General features: G+C 37.5%; 1 protein-coding gene across 4 annotated transcripts in view; it reads right to left on the bottom strand.

The window, feature by feature from the left end:
* SYNE2 (spectrin repeat containing nuclear envelope protein 2) overlaps window positions 1–27,037 on the bottom strand; it is a 315,802-nt gene that overhangs the window by 122,283 nt on the left and 166,482 nt on the right. For all 4 annotated transcript variants that reach the window (XM_081509857.1, XM_081509858.1, XM_081509859.1 and 1 more), the window contains exons 46-57: window positions 26,510–26,665; window positions 25,391–25,656; window positions 22,458–24,561; window positions 20,353–20,675; window positions 19,056–19,200; window positions 17,513–17,731; window positions 12,389–12,654; window positions 10,441–10,609; window positions 6,995–7,150; window positions 4,399–4,539; window positions 2,019–2,201; window positions 750–887 (exon numbers count right to left, since the gene is read on the bottom strand). In XM_081509857.1, the coding sequence (XP_081365983.1) occupies window positions 750–887; window positions 2,019–2,201; window positions 4,399–4,539; window positions 6,995–7,150; window positions 10,441–10,609; window positions 12,389–12,654; window positions 17,513–17,731; window positions 19,056–19,200; window positions 20,353–20,675; window positions 22,458–24,561; window positions 25,391–25,656; window positions 26,510–26,665 (4,266 nt within the window). The remainder of the gene's footprint in view (window positions 1–749; window positions 888–2,018; window positions 2,202–4,398; window positions 4,540–6,994; window positions 7,151–10,440; window positions 10,610–12,388; window positions 12,655–17,512; window positions 17,732–19,055; window positions 19,201–20,352; window positions 20,676–22,457; window positions 24,562–25,390; window positions 25,657–26,509; window positions 26,666–27,037) is intronic.

The raw sequence follows: 27,037 nt of genomic DNA, 5'->3' as shown, positions 1-27,037 counted from the left end.
GGACTGTAGCCCACAAGTCTCCTCTGTCCATGAGATTTTTCAGGCAAGAACACTGGGGGAGGTTGCCATTTCCTCCTCCAGTGGATCTTCCCGATCCAGGGATTAAACACTTGTCTCTTAAGTCTCCTGCATGGGCAAGTGGGTTCTTTACCACTAGCGCCACCTGGGAAGACCTCTCATAGTATGACAGCTTACTTATTCAATCTAGCAGGAGAATCTTACTCTAGTCTGTTACCAGTACCAGGGAGTTTTAAAATCATTTATCCATGATCAGTCATGTGTTCATGGGAGTGACTATCCCATATACTTATCTATATGCTGTAATTTAATCAACAGAGTGACTCTCCCATCATATACTCATACTAGTGCCCACACTCAAGACAGGGGGATTATACAGGTCATGTACACCAGGGAACATCTTGGAATTCTATGATCAAAACCATCACCACCATTCAGTGCCACATTCGTACTTCATAAATGGGGAAAACCATGGCCCATGAAGGACACAGCGAATTATTCAAAAAATCATGACATACTTATGAGGACTGAAAGAACTAGATCCTGGTCTCCAAAATCCCTATCTAGAGCCTGCTGCTCTCCCAAACTTCCTTCTGCCATTTGGCATGCTTCAGGATAAGGTTGTCTTTTTCAGGAAAGAAGTGGGGAGGGAAGCACCATGATAGTCAGCTAAGTCACTAATCATTATTACAGATTCTATGGCACCCAGGAAACAATGAAAGAACACTCACCTGAAGGATGCTAGCATGGTGACTCAGTGTCTTTGAAGAGTCATAGTCTGCAGGATCAGCCAGCAAACGACTGGTATTTTCTATCCAAGCCTCAGTACTCTTCAAAAGATCATGATATTCTTCCATCTTAATTGTGGCCTGTGAAAGAGAGGCAGAACCAAACTCAGTCTGATGCCTTCTCCTTGAGTCAAATGATTCTTGAATAAAGAATTGGTTGCTGTGAGTCAGTGGTGTCAGGCCTCACAGGGCTCCACGCCCCACAGCTGGGCCACTTGCCCACCCTCTCCAGCTTTCAATCCTTCAATCTATAAACTGAATCCTGGCCACAAGTGGGAAGGATTGAAGAAGTTCTACCCCAACACTACAGGCCTCAGCAAGGGTTCCAAGTTAGCTTTGCAACTGGTCTGGTTCCCATTTTATGCTCCCTTCTGAAAACTGGGTTTCTACTTTGTTTTCCTGTACAGGGCCTTGTCCTGCAGCATCCCAGTCCTTCTGAGAGTAGGTTCCTGCCTTACTCTTGCTAGATCACATGCACAACTCATCCACCATGACCCTTACTTGGAGGGAGGGCGGGGGTGTCTTGTTCCCGAATGATGTTCTCTTTCTGGTTCTCTCCAGGGACACTTGAGATTGCCTGCCTCTCTTACCTCTTGAGAAGTCCAATTCTCACACGGAATCTTTGTGTGCTCTGGCTTATTTTTAAAGCTTTTTTTTTTTCTTGATGTGGACCATTTTTAAAGTCCTTATTGAATTTGTTATAACATTGCTTCTGTTTTATATTTTGGTTTTTGGTCACAAGGTATGTGGGATCTTTGCTCCCTGAGCAGGGATCGAACCCACACCCCTTGCATTGGAAGGCAAAGTCTTAACCACTGGACGGTCTGGGAAGTCCTATGTGGTGTGAATTTTGGATTCTTGCTTATTATCTCATAGCTTTCATGGCTCAGGAGTCCAGGCGTGGCTTAGGTGGGTCCTAAGCTCAGGATGCCACAAGGCTGCAATCAAGGTCGCATCTTGAGCTTAGGTTTCTCTTCCAAGTTCATTCTCATTGTTGGTAGAATTTAGTTGTAGGACAGAGATACCAGTTTTGTCAGCTGTGAAATCTGTCCCCTCGTTGACCACTTGAACCTATGGTCTGGCTCTAGCCTCAGGTACTAAAACTGGCAATTCAAGGGAAACCAGCTGCCTCTGAATACATATTTCTGTTTTAAACCCATCTCACTACTACCACTGGCTCTGTGTAGCTATCATGTGTTGTTACAGCCATACCTTGTTTAGCTGTGAGGTTCTAGATTCTGCCCTCTGTGATACTTGCTGATACTGCTGGAAAGGAATCATCAATTTATCCATCCATTCTTGAGCTTGTCCTGGGTCCTGTTCAACAATGTCCTGAACTTCAGAATCCAGCTCATTTAGCTTGGAATGCCAGAGATCAAGCTCATCCCACATTTTCTGGAGAAGAAAAGCATAAGTCAGTTTGGATGAAGAATATGTTAATTTTTAAGTTTTCACACAGTGTCTGTATTTGTAAATGCTACCCAAACATCATGACAGAAACAACACTGCAGTCAAAGTTTTTCACTTATGCCCAGCAACAGCATGTGACCTGAACTGGAAAACACTTTTTCTGAGGTCTCTTAACTCTGCTGCTGCTGCCAAGTCACTTCAGTCGTGTTCGACTCTGTGCGACCCCATAGACAGCAGCCCACCAGGCCCTGCCGTCCCTGGGATTCTCCAGGCAAGAGTACTGGAGTGGGTTGCCATTTCCTTCTCCAGTGAATGAAAGTGAAAAGTGAAAGTGAAGTCGCTCAGTCGTGTCCAACTCTTCGTGACCCCATGGACTGCAGCTTACCAGGCTTCTCCGTCCATGGGATTTTCCAGGCAAGAGTACTAGAGTGGGTTGCCATTGCCTTCTCCATCTCTTAACTCTAACTGTATTCATTTCAGTACAAATTAGCTGTAAGGGGGCACAAAGTCCTGGGCATTTTCAGAGATGAATGACATCAAACAAGGTCAACATAACCCTAACCTAATCTTTCCAGAGTGATGAGGTAACATTATATTTAAAAGGGCTTGGGTAAATACCTGTCTTAGACCAGGATATATATGTACTTAATCTAGAAGACAATTCTTATAAATGTTTAAAAAAAAAAAAAAGGATAAAAAGAAAATACCTGCTCTGATTCAGAGTAATGCAGAGGCAGGAAAGTCTAGCCACATGTATTAGTAGCAACTGCTTTTGGTTCAAGAAACCAATAGACTGGATTCAAATGTGGACTTGTCTGGGGTGAGGAAATTTCAAAGGCAACATTCAATTATCACTTAATATCTGTGTAAGAACATAATTTCTAGAAATGGAAAAATCTGGTTAAGTTGCTTATTGAGAGCCCAGGATTTTGTCCAATGGTGAGCCATATTCTGACCTATTTTTATTTTTAATTTAATTTTTTATACTTTGACATCACATTTATTTGGTTTAGAGGGAGCTACAAAGCAAAGGCAGGTATGATTGTGAGCAAATCTTGTTCACCTTATTTTAAAAGAATATACACACTCTAATGTCTTCTTATAAGAAAGAAGAACACATACAATAGGTACAATTATTTCTTTCAATATTTATAATTATTTGCTTCTTTTTACCAAAAGAAACACAATCAAGTTAAAGGAGAGATTTAACCACAGGGAGGGAATAGACAGAAGGGGAGTGATAAGAAGTGAGGCTTCTCGGAGGATAATTTTTTTAAAAATTGAGGTAGAATTGATAACATTTTATTCATTTTAGGTGTACAACACAGTGGTTCACTATTTCTATCTACTGCAAAATGATTGCCTCAATAAGTCTAATTAAAATCCATAATCCTGAGTTTTGGAACCAAACAAACAAAAAAAAATCCATCACTATACATAGTTACAAAATTTTTTTCCCCTGTGATAAGGACTTTTAAGATGGATTCTCTTAACTATTTTTCATATTTATTTGGCTGTGCTGGGTGTTAGTTGTGGCATGCAGGATCTTTAGTTGCTTAGTTGCAACATGTGAACTTTTAGTTGTAGCATGTGGGATCTAGTCCCCTGATCAGGGATCGAACCCAGGCCCCTGCATTGGGGGCTCAAGGTCTTAGCCACTGGACAACTGGAAGTCTCTCTCAGTCCTATTTTTAAATGTTTCCATTCATAGTAGAATATTTCCTTAAAATGTAAAATAGAATGTTTTCCACACTCGGGAGTTTACTTAGAAGTTAAGAGGCAGAATATGATGTTTATGTACCATTCTAAAACCTAAGACATTTCGCATGGGAAATAAATTTGAAATTTTTATTTTCTTCTGTTTTCCTTTGGCAGTCTAAGACAAGATGTTAATACCATTCATATCCTACTGAAATATTTTTATGTGTCAGTTTTCCCAAGATGGGATCCTTGCTTTTCTTCCCTTGTGAAAAGGCTGGTTCACAATCACAAGCTCTCAGCAGTTTGGGTCTATTTCCACCATGGAAGAAACATCACAATTCTTAAATGCAACCTTCTCCATCAAAGCTTTGCCGGTGACGCTGTCAGTGAGGAGGCTCCTTAAATCTGGGTTAGGATCCCTGTGATGACTAATGAACAGGGAATATACCAAATGCTGAAGGAAGTTAAGGGAGGAAGTTACCTTTTGAATTTCTTGAGCTTTCTCAATATTTTTGCTTTTCTGCTGTAGCATCTTTTCGACATTACGAAGCCCATTAGTAATTTCGTCTATTTTTCTACTCATTGTATATGACGGTGAGCTTTTCAGGACTTCGTTGCTGATCTGTTACAAGTGAGAAAGACACAATGGAGATGTTTTCCACACTCTGATCAGAGGTTCAAATACTAAAAGGGGCAGTCACACAAGTTTGCAATTTTACTTGCACGCACTTCTTAAGGTCTGGGAAAAATTCCCAACCATACTGACTACTGCCATAATGAGAGGGTAGATTAGTGGACTAGGAAATGGCAGCTGGGCTGATCTGAACTTTTAAAGCCAACCTGAAAAAAAGAAAACTGACCAACAACATTTTGCTCAATGTAATCCAAGGTATGTATGACAGTTGTGTGCTGTACTGGGCAAAACTACTGAGAGGACTGTTAGAAATGTACTCCAAGGGAGCAAATGATAGGAAAGAATTCCTAGGAGAAAAATTATTCATCATACAGTCTCTCCGTTTTATGAAAGAATCCTCTGCACTCATCTGTTTTCAATAAAAGCAAACATTCTTAATCTGATGTAAAAAATGTAATCCTCACCTTAATATTCATTTGGGTGAAAAAACCTAAAGTTAGCTGTTTCTTGCAGCAAAAAAGCTTAGTTTTTCTATGTGAATGTTTCTAGTATATGTTTTCCTAGCAATTAGAAATCTAGCTGCTGAACAGTATAATTTTTTTTTATTGGAATGGTTTACTTAAGAAAATAACTTGTGCTCAGAAAGATAATAAATGTTGAATGTATCATTTTTCAAATGCCTGATAGTTTGAGTTCTTGGTTTGTTTGTTTGTTTTTTCCCCTTAAACTATGTTGATAAAATTTTCTCCAAGCAGCCACTGAATAACCAAACAGTGAAGTGAAAGTTGCTCCATCATGTCAAACTCTTTGTGACCCCATGGACTGTAGCCTGTCAGGCTCCCTCGGTCCATAGGGATTCTCCAGGCAAGAATACTAGAGTGGGTAGTCTATCTCTTCTCCAGTGGACCTTCCCGACCCAGGAATTGAACTGGATAATACTTAATACTTTTGTATAATCCTTTTAATTCACTTTTTAAAACCACTGTATTTGTACAACCATTGAGGCTGAACCTTCCAATGCGGATACTATACAGATACAGAAACTGAAACTCAGGCTAAACGACTTGCTTGAAGTCACACATCAAGGTAGTAGGTGGACTCATCACAAGAAGCCTGACACCAAGGCCTTATGTGCTTTGCTCAACATAAGGTTGCTACAGTATATATAAGAAGTGATAGTTTACATAATGATTTTATCCCACAGACCATACCACAGTCAAGATTTGTAGAAAAAAATTAATCCTGTATTAGCTTTTTATTGCTATATAACAAATTACCACAAAATGAAGCTTTCTGATATTTTAAGTAGTTATTCTCCAGGCAGAAATGCTTATCATTTTCATATACTAGGAGATCATGAATTAGGTGAAGTATGGAGCCATCTGAATCACATAGAGTGGTACTGTGTCTACTGCATGGGTCCTATAAACATACCATGCAATAAAAATCAGTTTACAGACATAAAAATTACAGATGAAACTTTCAACCCTAAATTTAAAAGGTAAATTTTGATGATTAACTCACTTTGTTAAGGATTTTCACAAGAAGTAGTCAGGAAAACCAATTTAGTTTCTCTCAAAAACATTTAATATTTTCTAACAATACATGATTCTTGTGGAAGTTTCTCACAATAGATTTTCTCCTGTGTCAGATAAACAAGATTTGCTATAATATTTATTAGGAGTTTATATGTTTTCTATATGGGTTAGATTTTCCAAAGAAATCTGTCATAAGTTTGAAATCTGTTTTTTCGTGTGTGCAATTAATATCTACCTTATTTATTGAATTATAGGTATTTTAGGCTTCAAAAGGCAATACAAAAATCTTTCTGTATTCTTCTGGACCAAACTGAACGCTGCTCTGTTGGATTGGGGCAGCCTTTAAATAACACAATAAAATTGTCTTGTTAATCTCCTATGTCTCCAAGTACTAGGAAACATTTCCTATTCTTTCTTTCAACCTGGACTTTCAGGTATAAAAGATTCATCTGGGAATGCTGTGTGAGAATTATGTTACCATCATCATCAGAAAGACACTGTGTGTTAAGTGCTATTCCTAGTGAGTTATGAAATGTGTATTCTTATTGCTCTTGGTTGCAATTTCAAAATGTTAAAGGCAAAGTATTATTCATGTCCAAAATTTTACAGTGACTTTCCAGAAAAAGGAAAGCCAAGTAAAAGACAATATATAACTCTATTTCTAAATGCAAGAGAAGAAAAACTAAGCATCTTGACAACTAAAAATAAATAGACTAATTCTGTTACCTGTGTCACTTAGTTAGAGCAGTATTGAATACACAAAAAATTATCACTCAACTAAACTCTATAAAAATCGACATAGTTGGAATCAGGACAAATGAAAATGTGATATTAAATGATATTTTCTTCTTTATATTCATTTTCCCCTCCATAAATAATAACACAAATACAAACATTATTATTACCTTCTCATCTATGTCTTCTAAAGCTTTTCTGCATTCTTCCACCTGGGATTCAATCTCTGCAGGGACTATGGTGTACATTTCAGAATACTTGATTCGCAGTTTTTCCATAATATTCTCAAAAGTTAGCTTCCCTTTCTTAAGAATGCTCTGAAGCTCCTAAAAAAATCAAGAGAGTTTCAAATGCTCCCAGGACAGAGAAAAAGTTTAACTTTAAAAATGAAAGCCGCTCTCCAGCACATCCTTATGATTTAAATGAGCAAACTTTGCATGACAAAACCTCACTATTGATACAAGCTGATTAAGCCTGAGAGATCTTCAGTTGGGTTAGATGATGCTTTCTAAATTGTAAAGAATTAAACTTGATATCTCTTCATAGTGTCAAACCATTGTCCTGAAAAGACATTACAACATCTCCTGCGTCTAAAGTACCTCTAGGATTTAAGTATATCTCGGTAGCAGTCTTGATCTAAAAAGCTACTAGTAGCAAAAAGTTTCAAAGATTTTTTTTTTATTAACTTGTTGCCATTTCTGCTTCTTCCTACATTAACATCACAATGATCAAGGCCACTAAAAGCCCTGTGTTTGAAGCAGAAGTGTCTGCTTTCATGTAATTAGACAGCCCAGTGGAGCTCAACCTCTTTCAAAAGGGAGGGTTCCAGTTCCCTGTAAAGAATGTGAGTTTTTAGGAGATAAAAGAAACCTGAACAAATAGTCTATTGGTCTTGGCCTAGAAACAGAATCTGATCTGCGTTCTCCTGCACTAATTATAAAGGAGAAACTCATTTGTTTGGGAAAGTTTCCCAAAGATAAAGTGGAAAAATACTTCTTGACTTTCCTGTGGCTTTTGGGGGTTTCTTTCGTTTTTACAGTAGCTGTTCCGTAGCATTATTTGTGTCAATGGATTGAGCCACCACACTGAAGAATGATTACAATTCTGAATGACTCCATGATGTGTCACCGCTTTCCTTTTCTTAACCCTCAGCAGAGAACAAATCTAGAGAGGAAAAGTTAGAGAACACCACCATTCTGACAAATGTGGGGTTTCGATACAATGTGCTCCTGGTTTATCTAGACCTCTCCGGGAGTACAGGTCTTCCTGCAGAGCTACCCCAAGATGGCTTCCCCATGAAGAATCCTTCTGTGACACCGAGTAAGCTTCCTTTTTCATTGAAAACGAAAAGCTCTGCAACTTTTGAGCAAACCTTCACCACTTTTGCCTGTTACCACTGAATGGAATGAAAAGAGATGGTTCTGAAAATAACCCTTAGCCTATGTATAGACTAATATTTAGTCCGACTCTTTCACAACCCCATGGACTGCAGCCCATCAAGCTCCTCGGCCCATGGGATTCTCCAGGCGAGAATCCTGGAGTGGGTTGCCATTTCTTTCTCCAGGGAACCTTCATGACCCAGAGAGAGAATCTAGCCTCCTCCATTGGCAGGTGGATTCTTTACCACTGCACCACCTGGGAAGTACTTATATATAGATAGTGTGATATAATAAATATATTTAGAGTTTTTAAAAATTAATTTTTATTGGAGTGTAGTTGTTTTACAATGTTGTGTAGGTTCCTATTATATAGCAAAATAAATCAGCCATACATATACATATATCCCGTCCCTGTTGGACTTCCTTCCTATTCCGGTCATGGCAGTGCATTAAGCAGAGTTCCCTGTGCTATACAGTATATTCTCATTAGTTATCTATTTTATATAGAGTATCAATCCCAATCTCCCAATTTCTCCTAAATATATTTAGTCTTCATCCCTAGTTCCTGGCACAGCTTCTAAAACCTTTGGAATTTCCTGCATTGGGGGAGTGTCTTTTGTTACTTATAACAAGCCTTTTCCAACCCTAAGGGAGTTTATGGTAATCAGAAGACTCTTGGTGGTGGGTGGGTGAAGGGTGGGGGTGGGTAGGGGATGACAGCTTCAGGAAGGGGGTTGGTTGCCACGGGAACCAGCCATGTGATTAGAGGGTTGGAACTTCCACACCTCTAGAGGGGAGAAGGGCTGTAGATTGTGTTAATCACCAACTGTCAGTGATTTCATCAACCATGCCTATATAATGGAGCCTCCATTTGTTGTCGTTCAGTCACTCAGTTGTGTCCGATTCTTTGCAACCCCATGGACTGCAGCACACCAGGCTTCCCTGGCCTTTACCATCTCCAGGAGCTTGCGGAAACTTATGTCTATCAAGTTGGTGATGCCATCCAACCATTTTATCCTCTGTCGTTCCCTTCTTCTCCTGCCTTCAATCTTCTCCAGCATCAGGGTCTTTTCTAATGAGTCGGTTCTTCGCATCAGGTGGCCAAAGTATTGGAGTTTCAGCTTCAGCATGTCCTTCTAATGAAAATTCCGGATTTATTTCCTCTAGGATTAACTGGTTGGATCTCCTTGCAGTCCAAGGGAGTCTCAAGAGTCTTCTCCAACACCACAGTTCAAAAGCATCAATTCTTCGGCGCTCAGCTTTCTTCACCGTCCAACTCTCACATCCATACATGACTACTGGAAAAACCATAGCTTTAACTCTACGGACCTTTGTCGGCAAAGTAATGTCTCTGCTTTTTAATATGCTGTCTAGATTTCTCCTACTTTTCTTCCAAGGAGCAAGCGTCTTTTAATTTCGTGGCTGCAGTCACCTTAAACATGGTTTGGGGTCACTCACTCTGGATTGATGGAAACATCAAGGTGCTGGGAGAGTAGTGCGCCCAGAGAGGGCAAGGAGGTGTCCTGCCCCTTGCCCCATTTCTGGTTGTCTGTTTCTGAGTTGTATCCTTTACAATAAACCAGGAATAGCAAATGAAGTGCCTCCCTGAGCTCTCTGAGCCATTCTAGCAAATTAACAAACCTGAGGAAGGATTCATGGAAGCCCTGGCTTTATAGCCTGTCATTCAGAATTACCAGTGGCATGTGAAGTGGGGGAGTCTTGTGGGACTGAGCCCCAAAGCGGGTGGTCAGTACTAACTCCATGCAGTTAGTGTCAGAATGGAATTGGTATCCCAGCTGGTGTCTAGAGGGTTGGAGAACAGGTTAGTGTTGGGGGCAGGGGGGAAAGCTCCACACATTTAGTGACAGAATGTTTTGAGTAAAAACAGTTCCACCTCATCACAGATAAGGTATTACATCCTACTAAAGTGAGCAGTTTAACATACTATACAAGAGTAGTCACAGACCCTGTTCATCATACACACTTGAAATGTAGTTGAAAAGGGGCTGCTTGGTCCACACTGCCCTGTTCCCAACCTGGTCCCAACTCTGCTGTCTGTACTACAACCATGTGGATCTCCTGTGGATCTGCCCACACCATGCCACAGAGCCAATGCACGTATTTTCCTTTTCTAGGTTCCCTCTACACTAGCCATGGTATTACCTTTACTCTAATAACTTTGGATTCAAGATTTCAGACCTGTATCAGCCACATTCACTAGTCCATTTTTCACTTACCTCAAGCTGTTCTGCCTTTTCTGGACAGTCTTGTAATTCCATATTTTGGAAAGAGGTTGTGGTCTGTTGAAATAAATTCTTCAAAGTAGTTATTTCTTTTGTAAAGGAATATCTTTCTTGGATTTCATTCTGCATCAATTCCTTATTTTCTTGGGCTTTCTGGAAAAGCCTAAAGTAGAACATCAAAATAAGATTATTCCTTTATTCTGTTTTTCTTCAGGCAATAATTTTATTTCAACAATTAACAAGATGTCTGCATGGCTGACAAAAGACCTTTTTTTCTCCTGAGAGAAAATTACCATTTTCAAGATTTATATACTATATGAAAAGTGAAAGTGTTAGTCACTCAGTCATGTCTGATTCTTTGCGACCCTATGGATTGTAGCCCATCAGACTCTTCTGTCCATGGAATTCTCTAGGCAAGAATACTGGAGTGGGTAGCCATTCCCTTCTCTAGGGGATCTTTCCAACCCAAGGATCAAACCCAGGTCTTCTGCATTGCAGGCAGGTTCTTTACCGTCTAAGCCTCCAGGGAACGCCATATACAAACATATATCAAGTTCTATCACTCCATCAAAAACCTCTCTAAAACTTTCATCCCAAAATACCTTCTTTTCACACTTTACATTCCAACTGCCACCTCTATTCTCTTTTTTTTCCCATATAATCCCTGAGTTCTGAATATGACTAGAGGTGTGAATGAAGGAATGAGCGGGCTCATAGGGTCAGAGATTACCACTGGTCTTTCTATCTGAGCTACCCCACTTGCTATGGATGCAGCCATCATGTTTGTGGAGGAACTTAAGTGGTTAAAATCTTTCTTCAGGGCTATATGGTATTTCTAGCTATAAATACATTATCTCCTTTGACCCAGTGATCCTACTTCTTGGCATCTTTCTTGATGAATTAATCACAGATGCAGAAATTCTAGCATAATATTCACTATGAGCTTTAGTCAGTCATGTCTAACTCTGTAAACCCAAGGACTATAGCCTGCCAGGCTCCTCTGTCCATGGAATTCTCTAGGCAAGAATACTGGAGTGGGTTGCCATTTCCTTCTACAATACTCACTGTAGTGTTTTTATAAAAGTAAAATAGGTTATACATAATTGTAAGATTCTGTATTAGAGGCTTGGTTACGACTGAGCGACCAACACACACACACTCACATAAATACATTTTTGGGCTTCCCAGGTAGCTCTAGTGGTAAAGAATCAACCTGTCAATGCAGGAGATGCAAGAGACATGGGTTTGATCCCCGGGTCAAAAAGATCCCCTGGAGTAGGAAATGGCAACCTACTCTGGTATTCTTGCCTGGAAAATCCCATGGACAGAGGAGCCTGGTGGGCTACAATCCAAGAGGTCACAGAGAGTTGGACACAACTGAACTCTACTACTACTACTAAATACATTGTAGCATATCTACATGGTGATACACAGTTATATTTCAGAGAACATTTAATAGCACAGGAAAATGAACAAAATATGCTGGTAGATAGTTCAGCAGAATACAAAACAGGACAGTACTACAATCACAATTTTTTTAAAAAATATAACCATAGTAAGAAAGTTGAATGATTGGTAGTAACTGTCACTGAATGGTAAAATTAAAGGTGATTTTTATATTAATCTTAATAATTATCCACATTCTCTAAACTTCCTTTAATGAATATGTATTACTAAGTTAGAAAAACAGCAAACATTAAAAAAATTTTTTTGAAAGATTCACCCACAGTAACACCAACACGGAGAAGGTGTTCTTGTTTTAATTATTATTAATATTAATCTTTTCTATCCTTTTCACACCTATCAGTGTTGATGCAACTCAATTCTGCCACACCATCTATCATTGTTCTATAATATTTTTATATTCTAGAAATTCAATATTTTCTCAATTTTTAGCCTGAGTTGTCAAGCCATTTCCTTAGTCATTTTTCATAAATCTTACTTGTGGCATCGTTCTTGCATAGACATAATCTCTTGAGACGCAGGAACACTTTCCACAGCCCCCAGGCCTTCAGGAGTATTCTGGATATTTTTTATGCGCTGCAGAAGAAGGGCCAGTAACAGCTGCTGCCGCTCCACATTCTCCTCGTATTGGCGTAAACAGTCCAGTAACCCCGAGAGTTCCTCTGTGGAGGCTGCCTCTTTTGCTTTGGAAATTTCAGGAACTTCTTCTTGAAGATTATCTAGAATAATTACTTCTCGTTCAATCTAATTTAATAAGCAAAAAAAAAGGAGCTCAAATAAGTAAAATATATTCTTACCACTTCAGGACTCAGGAATATCATAATTTTTAAAGACTGGCTCATCAGAGGATTCCCAATGCCATATTCCAGTTCAAAGTAATATTTGTCTTCCTATAGCTGGGAATATTATCCCTCCAGGATTCCAATCCCGTAGTTCCCAGCTATTGATCATATAGATGTGTGGTTAAAAGGAAATGTTGCTGTTATGAGCTGAAGGAAATGATATTGAATATTTTCATAATTACTTTTCCCTTTCAGGATCAGTTGCTTTACTAAAGCAATTCCTTGAATGAGTTCCACCAAACCACATCCATGAAGTAGAAGAGGTTGGGCAAGTACCGGATAATTTTTCTGTAACTCTCTCTTTTCTTTCATATCCAATCTCTATATACTCAGAAAAGTAAGTTCAATGGGTCCTCATTACCTGTCACTCACCTACACCATCGGGAATGCTGCCAAAATGACTGGACTGCTCATGTATTTCTCAACCATAGCTAAATGTAGAATTCAGAAATACATAACCTAATAAATCAAATCTCTAGAAACTGGAGTTCTACCAGCCCTGAAACTCAAACAAAGACACAGAAAACTAGATCCCTCTTACTACCTCCTCAAATCCTCTAGCCCTCTCCTCTGCTGCAGCAAACATTTATCACTTTGTTCCAGCATTGTTAACATTCCTGCTGTATGCTCAGACAGAATTAGGCATCTTGCAGTCTTGACATCACTGAATATCACACAGCTCAACTACATTTATAACAACATGCTAACTGAAATGATGAATGAGAACCTGGATGCCTAGTAAGACATGCCAAAGAATGAGAATTCAGGAGCCCCAGCATCAGTTAAGTTTCTCAGGGACCAATGGTCTGGGGCATGCCGGCACTTCTATAAGGTAAAGATCAAGTTGTTCAATATTGCACTTCTACTGCCAAGAAAGAGGCACAGCACCAGATGGACCCTTTGGGATTTTGGCAGCTGTGTATGCTATACTTGTGACCGTTGCTCAGATCCATTTATCAGAATGCTGCCAGTGTGGAGGGGGCAGTGCAGCAGGGCCAGGATGTGGTATAAGCCACCCTGTCACTGGGCCACAGGTTCCAGCCAAGTCTCCAACTGCTAGAATACATGGGTACATGTGCAGACTGGCCCCTCTCCAAAGGACCCAGTTATGGAGTTTGTGCTTTCCATCACCTCAAACCTAAATTCAGTTGAGCTGAAGTCCTAGTTCTACGGCAGGCAGCTGCAGTTCCCCCACGGAATGGGAAACACGTTCCACTGGGTCATTTTACAGTATGCCCCACCCCAACCAGTAAAAGAACCAGCATGTCCAGAAAGAAAGAAAGTGCTACGTTGACAGAGGTAACTGTGCATCTAGGATTTCCAACATATCCTGGGGTTGAAATAACTATTTTCATAATCCAGGATTAATGAAGCATTTCTTGGTGCTTCCATGGTCAGTGATAACCATAAATGGGCAACTGCAGCAACCAGGACCCAATAAAAGTAAAGTGACTAAAGGCTCTAACCTTTCCTGGGTCAGTTCTCCTATCTCCCACTCCTGTTCCCTTGGATCACCTTCCAAAATAAACCACCTGCTGATGAGCCCCTGTCTCAGGTTCTGCTCTCTGCTGTTAAAGCTGGTAAGTCATTAGGAAGAGAATGCAAGGGGGAAGAAAAATTCTTTTTTAGGACAATACTTTCATCCAAAAGCCAGGCAATTCTTCAACTTGTGAATGGATAAGTCCATTTTTATGACTCTGAAAATGGAAAGACAGATTAATGATTGCCACAGGCTGCAGGTAACAGAAGGGACTGACTACAAAGGGGCACAGGGAAACTTCCGGGTGATGGAAATGTTTGAAGTCTTGATTTATTGGTGGTCATGTGACTTTGCACTTCTCAAAACGCAGCAAACCCTAAATTAGTAAAAGAGTTGCCACAAAGATTATGCATTCATTCTGCAGCCTCTGGATGATTCTCCTTGGACAGAGCAGTCTAACAAAAATTGGTTATAAAACTTTTAGGTTCAGTCAGTCAGTTACAAAGTTGAGTCTAGAAAGAGAGGAGGAACTATAGTTGTTTCATAAGTAAACACAGTGAAGGAGACTGAAAAACTTGCAAGCAACAAAAATAAGAACTAAAACTAAAACAGAAAAGACTTTGGATCTTTGGTAGAAGGGAAAGAAGACAGCCTTACACCTCCCATCATGACTGAAGAAATGCCTTTATTTCAGCACATTACGATCAGTGAAGCATAAAATGATGATCCTGAATAACCAGGAATGAATAATTAAATTAAGCAGATTCTGCTTAAGAAAACAGGAAGGTAAGACTTTAGGGGGAAAACACGGTAAATCAAATTTTAAATTAATTTTTTAATTTATAAATTTAAATAAGCATTTATGCTTTTGAAAATATACTTACAAAACCTTTCTTTCATAAAGATACTGGATTGTTGTATTAGTATAGACTTTTTAAAAACAGAAATTCATTTTGTCATTTGTAAAATCATCAACCATGCCAACAGAATCTTGCATTACAGATATTTAGACGGTAAATTTTTATTGAATGGATGAAAGCTGTTTTAAACTCTTATATCAATTTGGTAGATGTAAATATCATTTAAGTGGATAGCTTAGTGGTTAAAAATGGAGTGTAAGTTGAATCTTCCATCACTCACTTATGATACTGAGCAACTTAATCTCACTACACCTCACTTTCTTCATCTATAAATTGAGGATAGTAAAAATATCTACACTTCATAGTATTCTTGTGAGGATAAATGTAAATGTAACACATGTAAAGTGCTTAGAACTATGCCTGACACATGTTCAATTAAGTGCCTATTAAGTGGTAGTAGTTATTATTGTTAGTACAGGAGAATATATTTTGTGTGCATTACTCTTTGAAAGACATTCTGTTAGCAGATACTGTCAAATGTTGTATGAATAACTACAAATATAACTACTACTAAAACTACTAAGTATAATTGCATGGTACTGATAAAATATGATTGTTAATGGGTATAGAGCAAGAAAAGATAATGTAATAAAATATAAAGAACAATAAGCTTAGGACTGGCCTAGACCTGGATTTGAATAAGAGCTGTCCCTCAACAAATAATAAGTGCCAATTTAGTGCAAAGCCTTGTTCAGATTCTAAAATTATGGCATGGACAAAATAGATATGGCCCCACTCCACAGCCCCAGTTTAATTACTAGCTTGGAGGGCTTGTACCAACTTAAATTTCTACGTGCCTCTGCTTTTCCATTTAGAAAATGGTGATAACAGGTAACTCGTGAGGGCCGCGCAAAGATTCAGTGGCATCATGTGTGAACTGCCTTTTTTTTTCCCCAGTCCTGCTGTGTGGTTTGTGGGATCTTAGTTCTCTGACTAGGGATCAAACCCGTGCCCCCTGCAATGAGAGCAAGAAGTTCCTAACCACTGGACTGCCTTCTCAGCACAGCACACGGGAACACGCTGCAGAGAAGGGCCTCAGTAAACTGTACCATTGTGGATGAGAAAGAACTGGAGGCTGGCAGCTCTGCTAAAAGTACAAGTTACAAAGCTCCTTGATGTTTTCAATTCAAGAGACTATTTACTAATCCAACCCAGGCAACATCACTAAAATGATACTCATTTTCAAGAAGACCAAGTTTTAAGTAGAAAAATATGACAGTGCTGAACATTTAAATCTTAAAGCAATGTGACCTACTGCCAATCAAGTATTGATTATATTTCTGTTTTAAGCAAATTCAGCAGGAATTTTGACAGGCGTAAGAGAGAAGAGTTTTCATTTAATGTTCTGATTTGTACCTCATTTATGACTGGTTCTGTAGAAAGATTAAAGAATACCCTAAGATAATTTTATGTGTTGTTGGAGAAGACTCTTGAGAGTCCCTTGGGCAGCAAGGAGATCCAACACGTCCATCCTAAAGGACATCAGTCCTGGGTGTTCATTGGAAGGACTGATGCTGAAGCTGACGCTCCAATACTTTGGCCATCTGATGTGAAGAGTTGACTCATTAGAAAAGATCATGATGCTGGGAAAGATTGAGGGCAGGAGGAGAAGGGGATGACAGAGGATGAGATGGTTGGATGGCATCACTGACTCAATGGACATGAGTTTGAGCAAGCTCTGGGAGATGGTGAAGGACAGGGGAGCCTGGCATGCTATAGTCCATGGGGTCACAAAGAGTCTGGTGTGATTGAGCGAGTGAAAAACAGTAAAGATAATTTTATACTATTTTAAATTTTCCTTCTAAATGTATGTGATGCCTTAGGCCTCAACTATGGTTAAATTAACATCCGTGATCAATTTATACTATGGAAGTTTTCTTTGAGACAGTCTTCGGAAAGAACATCTTACATACTTTTAGGTCAATAATTAACAACTGTAGTTAATTTCCACAGTTAACAACTGTAATTAATTTCAAAATAAGTTGGTTATTATGAATATTACCTTATTCTAACCTTTAATGTGATGGAGATACAGTTCTTTTTAAGAGGGTTTAACTTATCTCCACAATAAAGATTTTAAAGATCATATGGGCAACTAATCACTTATTTCTAAACATCTGACACTGAAAAAATGCCACTATCATGAATGAATTTGAATCATTCTTGAATCATATCTTGGAGATTATTTTGCTAGGACCTGATCACTATAAACCATGGACATGGTTCCATATATGTGATATAAACAAATGGTACAGATTGAGGACTTGTTTTACAATTAAAAAAAATGAAAATAATATAACAATTTAAATGACACATGTTAGTAAACTGTATGTTGTGATTGTTGCACATGAAGCACTTACTTCTTCATGGACAAATTTCCACTCCTGCTTCAGTTCTTCACACCACATCTCCCACTCTTTAGCAGCTTCCAGCAAATTCAGCCATCTCTCCCACAGAGCCGATGTGCTTCTGAGCAAACAGAGGCTGTCACTGCCCGTGCATGTGGCTCTCAAGTGTCTGAGGACCTGTCGTTGTTTCATCAGTTCTTCCTTGGCGGTCATAAGATTTGACACCAAGGCCTTAAGAGAGAAAAGAAAAGGAAGAATAGAATTTGTCTAAATTCAGAACTATTCTGAAAGTTATAAACTATTTTAATCTTGAACAATTAATGTTTTTAAATCATCCATAAGTAAGATGTGATCCATTTTTTATTCCTTTTGAAAGTCAATTTGAGACAGATGAGAAGTATCAATGTATTGTTATATAGCACATGAATTTAGAATTATGTGGACAAATAATGACTCATAAATCACATTTTCTAAGTAAATATGTGTCTTCTAAGGTAAATATTCCTAGAAGTTCATTTTTTTAAAATTTTAATGTAAGTTTCATATTTTGTTGTTGTTCAGTCACTAAGTTGTGTCCGACTCTTTGCAACCCGGTGGACTGCAGCACGCCAGGCCTCCCTGTCCTTCACTATCTCCTGGAGTTTGCCCAAGTTCATGTTCTTGAGTTGGTGATGCTATTCCACCATCTCATCCTCTGCCGCCCTATTCTCCTTTTGCTTTCAATCTTTCCGAGCATCAGGGCCTTTTTCCAATGAGTCGGGTCTTCCCATCAGATGGCCAAAGTATTGGAGCTTCAGCTTCAGCATTAGTCTGTCCTGTGAGTATTCAGGGTTGATTTCCTTTAGGATGGACTAGTTTGATCTCCTTGCTATACAAGGGACTTTCAAGAGTCTTCTCCAGCACCATAATTTGAAAGCATCAATTCTTCAGTGCTCAGCCTTCCTTATGGTCCAACTCGCACATCCATAGGTGGTTACTGGAAAGACCATAGCTTTGGCCCATATTTTACTAGATAGGGATTAATAATTTGTACAACACTTACTGCATCAACCACTGACACATTAGTTAAGGTTTTTTGGTTTTGTGTTTGTTTGTTTTGTGGCAGATGATAAGCACAGATGATTTAAAATGTTCTCATCCAAATGCTTATAACACAATACTGCAACAGATAAAAAATGCAAAAACTAACATTGCTCAGTAATAGAGTATAAGAAGTAACCAGAATTTAGCACTTAAGATAGTTGCATTAAATGCTCTGTCATAGACTCAGTGATCTCCAACAACATAAGAAGCAAGGTAAAGTTTTCAAAAGAATGATTAATAAGGACAGTATGCTACTGGGGAGAGGACTGTCCTGTGAACCCGACTGATTAACTCTCTCAGAACCAATGCTTCATTTTCCCCATGGCTTTTGGTTTAGGAATTTTCTTGAGTGTATGATTTAGGTTAAAGATTTCTGTGGGTCATAACAGAGCCACATCCCCCGATGCCTCCACTTGCTCTTTCTGCCAATTTTTTGCACACAGTCTTACTGAAGATTTGGTGTATCTGTTACCTTGCTCTGCTCCAAGCGCTCCAAAGCTTCTTTGTAAGACACTGGTAAGGGGGACATGGACTGCCCAAGAAACGTCTCCATCTGGCTGAGGTTAGTGCAAATTTTCTCATTTATATTCCTATAGCGTTGGTAATTTTCAAGACACCTAGTGAGGCACAGTTAGGGGGAAAAAAGTAATATTAAACTTTATTTAGTGCAGTAAATTCTGAACTTTTCAGAATGTATTCTGAACCCCTAATAAAAAACAGAATTTAATTCTCTTTTTGCTACTCAGTGTATTTCAACAAATACTTATTGACTACTTCCCCCTCACCAGATCTGCATGAGACTTTTAATGCAAATATTAACAGGTAGATAAGACTGTTCCCCAAACATTTAAACTTTGGAAAACTGTATTCTTGAACACTGCCAACAAGGTGTAAATTGGTATAATTCTTGTAGAAAGCTCCTTCGTCTTAAAACTGCTTATAACTTTTGATCAAGAAACATTCGCAAAAGAGGCTCAAGTTCATTAGCAATAATAAAGATGCAAATTAAAACCACAATGAAATATCATTTCTCAACCATCAGACTGGCAAAACTTAAACCTCACAACATTAAGTATTGATGAGGATATGGGACCACTGGAATATTAATATGCTACTGGCTTGAGTAGAAATGGATAAAGTCATTTGGAATTAAAAATTTAAGATGTGTATAACTTTTGACCTGGTAATCACAATCCTAAGTATACACCCAAGGGAAGCTCTTGAATTTGAAAACGTTCTTCCTAGCACTGTTTGTTAATGAAAAAACTGAAACAACACAAATATCTACCAATATCTGGGCGAGTGAATTTTACTACAGACAAAACATGAATGAATTTCAGGATCATAATGGTAAGTGTGAAAAAAAATGAAGTCACAGAAGAGAACACATACATGAAAATAGGACACAAATACATAGAAAAATATTTTTTAAAGCAAAGGCATGGTCAATAAAGACAGGATAATGGTTATTTCTGAGAGGAGAGGGAAGGAGTCCACAAAGGAATTAAAGTCATGGTGTTTACCTTTGAACCTTTCAGTACAAAGCTGTTTATCATTATTCTTTATACCACATGCAGATTTCTATAAACATTCCATTCTAAGTACTTAATATTAAGAAAAAATTAAATAAATGCAGCAGAATATTTGCTATAGTTTTCCTTAGACAGTGATTTTTATTTTCCGTATTTTCCAAATTATTTCTAATGTGTACATGTTAATTATAATCTATATTTGTTTTTAAAGCATTATCTTTAGAAAGAAGTACCTACCTTTCTACTTCAGCTTCCTTTACTTTGGCTGCCTCTCTCAAGGCTGAGTTCTTAGAAACTAAGTCCTGTAAAGTGCACTCAAGTTGTCGTTTAGCTTCCAGGCTGGATACGGTCCCCAAATTCTCAGTGAGGTCCTGGATGCCTGCTATTGTGGATTTCAGTTCCTCTTGTTTCTGGCGAGGCGCTTCTACTGATTCTTCTGGATTATCAAGATCTACTCTATGCGATGCAATGATGGCTTCCAAATCAGAGATGATCCCCATGGCCCTGGAGACTGCTTCATTATAGCGTATCATATTTTCATAAGCATCATTCAAGACATTCTGGTGAATGGGAGATTAAATGCTGTGTTGAAATTTTCAAATTTGCGGGATTTTTGTCATTTTTGAATGTCTGTGATACATTCGTAATACATCTCTGGGTCATACAAGAGCAAGCATCTCACACTTTTAGTTTGATATTACACTGATATTTTAAAATGAATAAGTTTTTCTTTGCATAAAGAAAATTATTTCTAGAAGTATTTCATATTTCAATTTCAAATATTTCATAAAGAAAATTGGATTTCTAAGAAATCCAATCTAAATTTAAAAATACATGTCATGAATCATGTCTAATGATATTTATTAATGCTCTAGAACTCTACATTAGACTATTAAATAAAACAACTGAATATATTTAATGTATATAACCTCAAGCAATATTTGTGAAAAAAACTGGAAAGACTCTCTCCCCAGATCTGTTGCATTTCTAAATTAATGTCTTTGCCATTAACTTTAGTTTTGAGCATATCACTTAATGTCTCCAGATCTCTGTCTTCTTGCTAAAATAACAAATAGTTGAAATAAAGAACTTGAAAGGTCCCTTCCAGTCCATCTCTAAGCATAACAGTTTGAGGATTTATGTACAGTGTTTCTGGAAACCATATTAAAATCAAGTGGAGAAATTTATTAAGTACCAATCTAAAGAACATTAATTAGAGTTCATATGACTTTATATTTCTATAGCATTTATACCTAGCAAAGTAGTTCAAATACATTATCTAGTAACTCTTTGAATTAAAGAAGGGAGTTAACGTCCCCATCCTATAAATTTAGTGTGACAATTCAGAAAACACAGTGAAAGGAGTTATGTTAAGCACAGTGTGTTTAACTGATGTCTAAGATATCTACCTTTTTACTACAGGAAAGGAGGGAGTTTGTCGCAGTCACTCTGCAACAGGCATCAGCAAACTTTTCCTTTAAAGGATCAGACTAAATATTTCAGGTTTTGCAGGACATACAGATTGTCACAACTACTCAACGCAGATGTTGTAGCAGGTGAGCAGCGATAACAAGCCATAAAGTGAATGGGCATGGCTGTGTTCCAATAAGACTTTATTTATAAAATCAGATGCTGTAGGCAGATTGACCAGTTAGCCTTCATTTAATGACCACTCTCAGAAAGCAGACAGATCTCAACATGAATCCTGGTTCTGTTACTACTGAAAGACCTTGAGAAAATGGTAGTTTCTGAACTTCAATTTCCTTGTTTTAACACGAGGCTAATATTAGCACCCACCTCACAGAGTTGCTGTGAGGATTTAAGTGTTCAGCATAATTCTTAGACATTGTAAGTGCTAAAGAAATGTGGAGTTATTGTTTTGTGTTCTTTATACCATATTTATTCCACTACATTCTGCTATTTCTAAAACAAAAACAAAAACACCAAAACCCAAACTTTTTGGTTCTGAGCCCAACAGAGTCTACAAGGCATATAGAACTAATGGTGTCAAACATCTTTTTCCACTATAAGGCACTATATTTTGATGTAGAATGAGTTGGGGCTATAAACTGGCTCTTTGAAGTTCTTTAAAATGACTATTCTCCTGTGTAGAATGTTCCTATAGAACCTGTAACTTGTGTTTTAAATGTGTTTATTTTTAATTGAAGGATAATTGCTTTACAGTATTGTGTTGGTTTCTATCAAACATCAACGTGGATCAGCCCTAAGAACCTGTTACTTCTTGAGAAATATAAACTAGAGCAAAACATAAAATCAGCTTTTTATGCTTTAAAAACATGAAACTAAAACAAATGTATTAACTGCCTAATTAAAAAACTTACAGTGCGGGAATCAATGCTTGCATTAAGCTGCATGTAAAGATCTTCAATATCATTTAATTTTGCCTCCACATCACAAGCTTCAGAAGAATTTCCTTCACTTTGCTTCTCAGTAACAGTCACAGCTTTAATGCTACCCATTTCTGCCTGCACTTGTTCCTGAAACACTTCACAATTATCTTTTTCATTTTGAATACATTCAATTTGCAAATTTATAAGTAATGGCTGTTGTAACTGAGATTTTATCTGATTTAAAACATGTAAGGAATTCTCTAGTTTGTCCTGAAAATCCTTTTCATCCATTTCTTTCAGTTGGGACTGCAGGACCACTTTTTGTTGGAGAACCTGGTGTAACTTATTATTTTCTTCCGCATACAGCTTTAGTTGTTGTATTTCTCTCTCTTTGAATAAGTCATCAAAGACTTTATTTTCACTTAATTTCTTGATAATCTCATGATACAAGCTCACGGCTTTCCCAATTCTCTGATTCAAAACTTGAGCATTGAGCAGACTGCTTTCTGGTGGAGTGTTAGGCATTGTTAATACTGGTTCAGCCCTTTTTTTAATTTGTAAATCCAAAGCCTTCAGTTTAGCTAGTGATGCTTGATATTTGTCATATTCTGCCACAAACGTATTCAACTGCTTAATTTTTTCTTCAAGTTCTCGTTCTTTTTCAAGTACTTGGGTTTGTATTTGATCAAGTTGGGTCCAATCCCAGTTTAGTTTTATACAGTCAAACACTTCTTTGAGTTTCAGTACTTGTAGGATACTAGATTGAATGCCAGTGGCTTGGTTTTTAAGATGAAACAACTCCTCTTTAACATCTGGATTTACTTTTGGATTGAGCAGAAGTTCATTGTGTTGTATATGGTCAAACTCCTTCTGAAGTGCAGATATTTTTTCATGAAATTCTCTGTAAAAATTTATCTTGTGTTCTACTTCATTACATTTATTTTGAATGAATCTTTGAGTTCTGTTGGCTCTAGTCTTAAGATTTTTCAATTGATCATCTAGAAATAATTTTTCAAATACACTTAGATCCTCAGAGATGTTTGTTTGTTCCTGAACATGTATCGAGATTACACTCTTAATTTCCTGCAATTCCTTCTGAGAAGCAGTCAAGGCAACATACAGTTGTTCTAGATCAGCTTCTGTGGAGGTTGTTTCTGTCTTGGGGATCATCAGTGTTTCATTTCCTTGAAGTGAAAGTTGAACCTTCCCTATTATGGCAACAAATTTGCTTCTTTCTTCCAATTTAAGTTCTAATTGCTGTGATCTTTGGGTTGATTTTAAAACCAGCATTTGGTATTGATTCTGTAAGTCCTGAAGGAGGTTATTTAAATCATTGCTCTCATATGCTGTGAGGTTAGGAATATTATTTTTGACCTCATCAACCAAGGACTCCACAACCTGCTGCTTATCTAGAATGCCATCGTGCACCACCTTGCATTTTCTGATCTGTGAAAGAATGTCATCTGGGAGAAGGGAAATGGGAGGAGTGAGTTCACCTAACAGATTCTTGACCCATAAAATAGCCTCTTTCATTTTGTATCTGGTTTCACACTTCTTGATCTCATTTTCCACCTCCATGTTTAACGGCTCCAATGCTTCCAATTGCTTCTGCAAATTACTTATTGCATCTTCTAAAATCTTCCTTTCTTTTTCTCCCCAAATCCTCTTCATCTGAAGTTCAGCTCGCCCCTTGAACACAGAAAACCTATGTTTTATAGTATGGAGTTCAGTGGCCAAAGCAACCATGCTTAGATTCCCTTCCTGGGCTTCTGGAGAGTTCAGCCTTAACTGCAGATGCTGCTGCTGCTGCTGCAGGGACGTTTCAAGGTCTTGGATCCTACTCATGAGAAACATAAACTCATCGTGTCCCACTGCTTGTTGAGAATACTTCTTCTGAACCAGTTGTTCCACTTGCTCCCAGCCATGTTCAAGTAGCTTGATCTGGCTTTCCAATAGCTTCTTATCCATGTCAGTCAGACAGTTTGATAAATTTTCCCATTTGATTTTCATCTTGCTTAAAGAATCTTTCTCTTTTTCTATTGATGCCAGAAAATTTTTAATTTTGTCCATATAGGTTGCACTGTCCAGGAGTCCCCTAGCAAAAGAAGGAAAAATGAAGCTTATTAATATTTACTACATCAACATGAAGTTAGCTGTCATTAAAATAAATTAATTCTGCTCTGAATTCATGAAAGAGAAGATTAGATTGTCTGTAAGAACATCTTTCCTTAAAACAAAAATCAGAATCTTGTTTACTGTGGCTCTCAATTAATGTGACGATGTAGAAAGCTCATCTATAAAATGAGTATCATAAAAATGCAGAACCACAGGAAAGGAGTAAAGAGCGAAGGGAACAATGTATGCAAAAGTCCTCTAAAATCTGCACAGTACTTGTGCAAAGTTAGGACTGAGGAAAATGACAATATCCAACTCCTTTGTTATCATCTTACGAACAATAACGACACCGATCAAGAAGGCATAACCATCAGGCTAAACTTTTTTTTTTTTAGGAGCAGCTATATTTAATATACATACCCAGAAAATATAAATGTTTATTTATTTATTTTTTTTGTATTTGCATACTTTTATAAATTTTTTTAACAAATTTATTTAGTTTAGTTGGGGGCTAATTACTTTACAATATTATAGTGGTTTTTGCCATACACTGACAAGAATCGGCCATGGGTTTACATGTGTTCCCCATCCTGAACCCCCCTCCCACTTCCCTCCCTAAATGTTTCTTTAAAATAAGAAAACCATTAAAGAATTTTCTTTCATGGTTTCCATATGAAATTAATTTCTATACTGTATATTAAAATCATAATATTCTTTAACAATATAAGCTCTTAACACCCTGGGCCTGTCCAAAGAAGTGAAGCCTATGGTTGAAAAAAAGAATGCACATCCTAAATTCTTATACTTACACTTTCAGACTTTCCTTTTCTGTCAACAAGGCTTTCATCGAGGATTCAGCTGTCATGAGATGTCCCTGAAAATCTTTAAGGAGACAGTATTGACTTTCTTTCTTTTTCTTCAAAGTAATAAGTGCCTGAAGCAGATTATCCAAGTGCTGCACTGAATAACTTTCATCGTGGAGAACCAAGGCACTTGTTTCTGTTTTGTTGAGATATTCACTTTGTTCTAGAGGTTCAATGGCTGCTTTCTTTCCTTCCAGCTGGGTACATAATTCCTGAAAGCAAGTAAAGGAAATCAATAAATATACACTTACTAATTCACTGATTAATTAATTCATTTATTTTTCCCCCTTGCTCTTTCCTTCCAGTAACACATTCCATTCCAAGAAGATTTTTAAATATTTCATTTGCACCCAGAGAAACTAAGGTCCCGACATTTAAAAGATTTTTTTTCCCCACTGGAGTCATGTTAAAATCTAAACTAACATTCACCATTGGTCTAAAATTTCATAGCAATCTGGTCACCCTATTGTGTTCAAAGGTTCTACAATGTCTAAAGATTTATCTTGCTTTTATTATTTACATGCATCATCTCTTTTTCCTCTTTTAGATACATGTTTTCTACTACATAAACTTGGCTAAAATTGTAAGGATCATTTTTCAAAACATGATCATCTACTGAACTTTTAGATGTCTTTCCATGGCTATAAGTACATAAATACATAAACACAGTTATGTAAACACAGCTATAAAAATGAAGGAGTACCCCATAATGCTGATAATTAGGAAAAATAAAAGGAATTTGTCAAACGCAGAAAAATAGATATGACTAAGAAAAGGAATAATGACAAGTCAGAATCTCCAAATTTTATCACTGAATAAGTAAGTTTTTAGGAACTTTGTGAAAGAGAAAGACTAATGTTCATTAAACTCTTACACTTTTTAAATGGAAAGATTTATACAACTTGCTGATTAGTACATAATTATATAGTTACCAAATTGATCATCAGGCAAAGGTTAAATAAGACTTTTCATTCTGTGCAAGCAAGTTTTTGGTAATTAAAATATATTGTATTGCACTAGATAAATGATGCAATCATGTTGTCAGTGTTTTTCTTGTTTCCATACCTCTATCTCTTTTAATTGTTCATTTCTTAACATAACATCTAATTCTAAAGGTTGATTTTGCAGCTCATTGACTTTCTGCTCATCTTCAGTGTTTTTCATGCTTTCTTGAACATCAAGAGAAAGTTGTCTTGACAAAATCATTTCCAAAGCTGAATTCTGAAAACATAAAAAGATGAATTGCTAAATAGTCTAACTTCCAAATAAATAATTTTTATTTTTCTTGATGAAAAAATTCCAGTTTCTTGTATTTACTCACATTAAAGGCTTTTTCAAAAGTATATTTTTGCCATGACCAAAGTGGACTTTTACATGCAATATTTAATGACAATATTTAGTATTTTCCATGAAATATTTAATGCCAAGAAAAATGAAACTTTTTTTTACAAGAGGGTACAGGATCTAGCATTTCTCAATTATATACTGAGGAATAGCTACAGTCTTAAAGAAAGAAATGGCAACCCACTCCAGTACCCTGGCCTGGAAAATCCCATGAACGAAGGAGCCTGGTAGGCAACATACAATCCATGG

The sequence above is a fragment of the Giraffa tippelskirchi genome, chromosome 7 (genome assembly GCF_054371585.1).
Source record: "Giraffa tippelskirchi isolate mGirTip1 chromosome 7, T2T-mGirTip1v1.2.pri, whole genome shotgun sequence".
In the NCBI taxonomy this organism is placed as follows: Eukaryota; Metazoa; Chordata; class Mammalia; order Artiodactyla; family Giraffidae; genus Giraffa; species Giraffa tippelskirchi.
The sequence above is the reverse complement of the archived record's forward strand: the minus strand, read 5'-3'. Positions and strand labels throughout refer to the sequence as shown.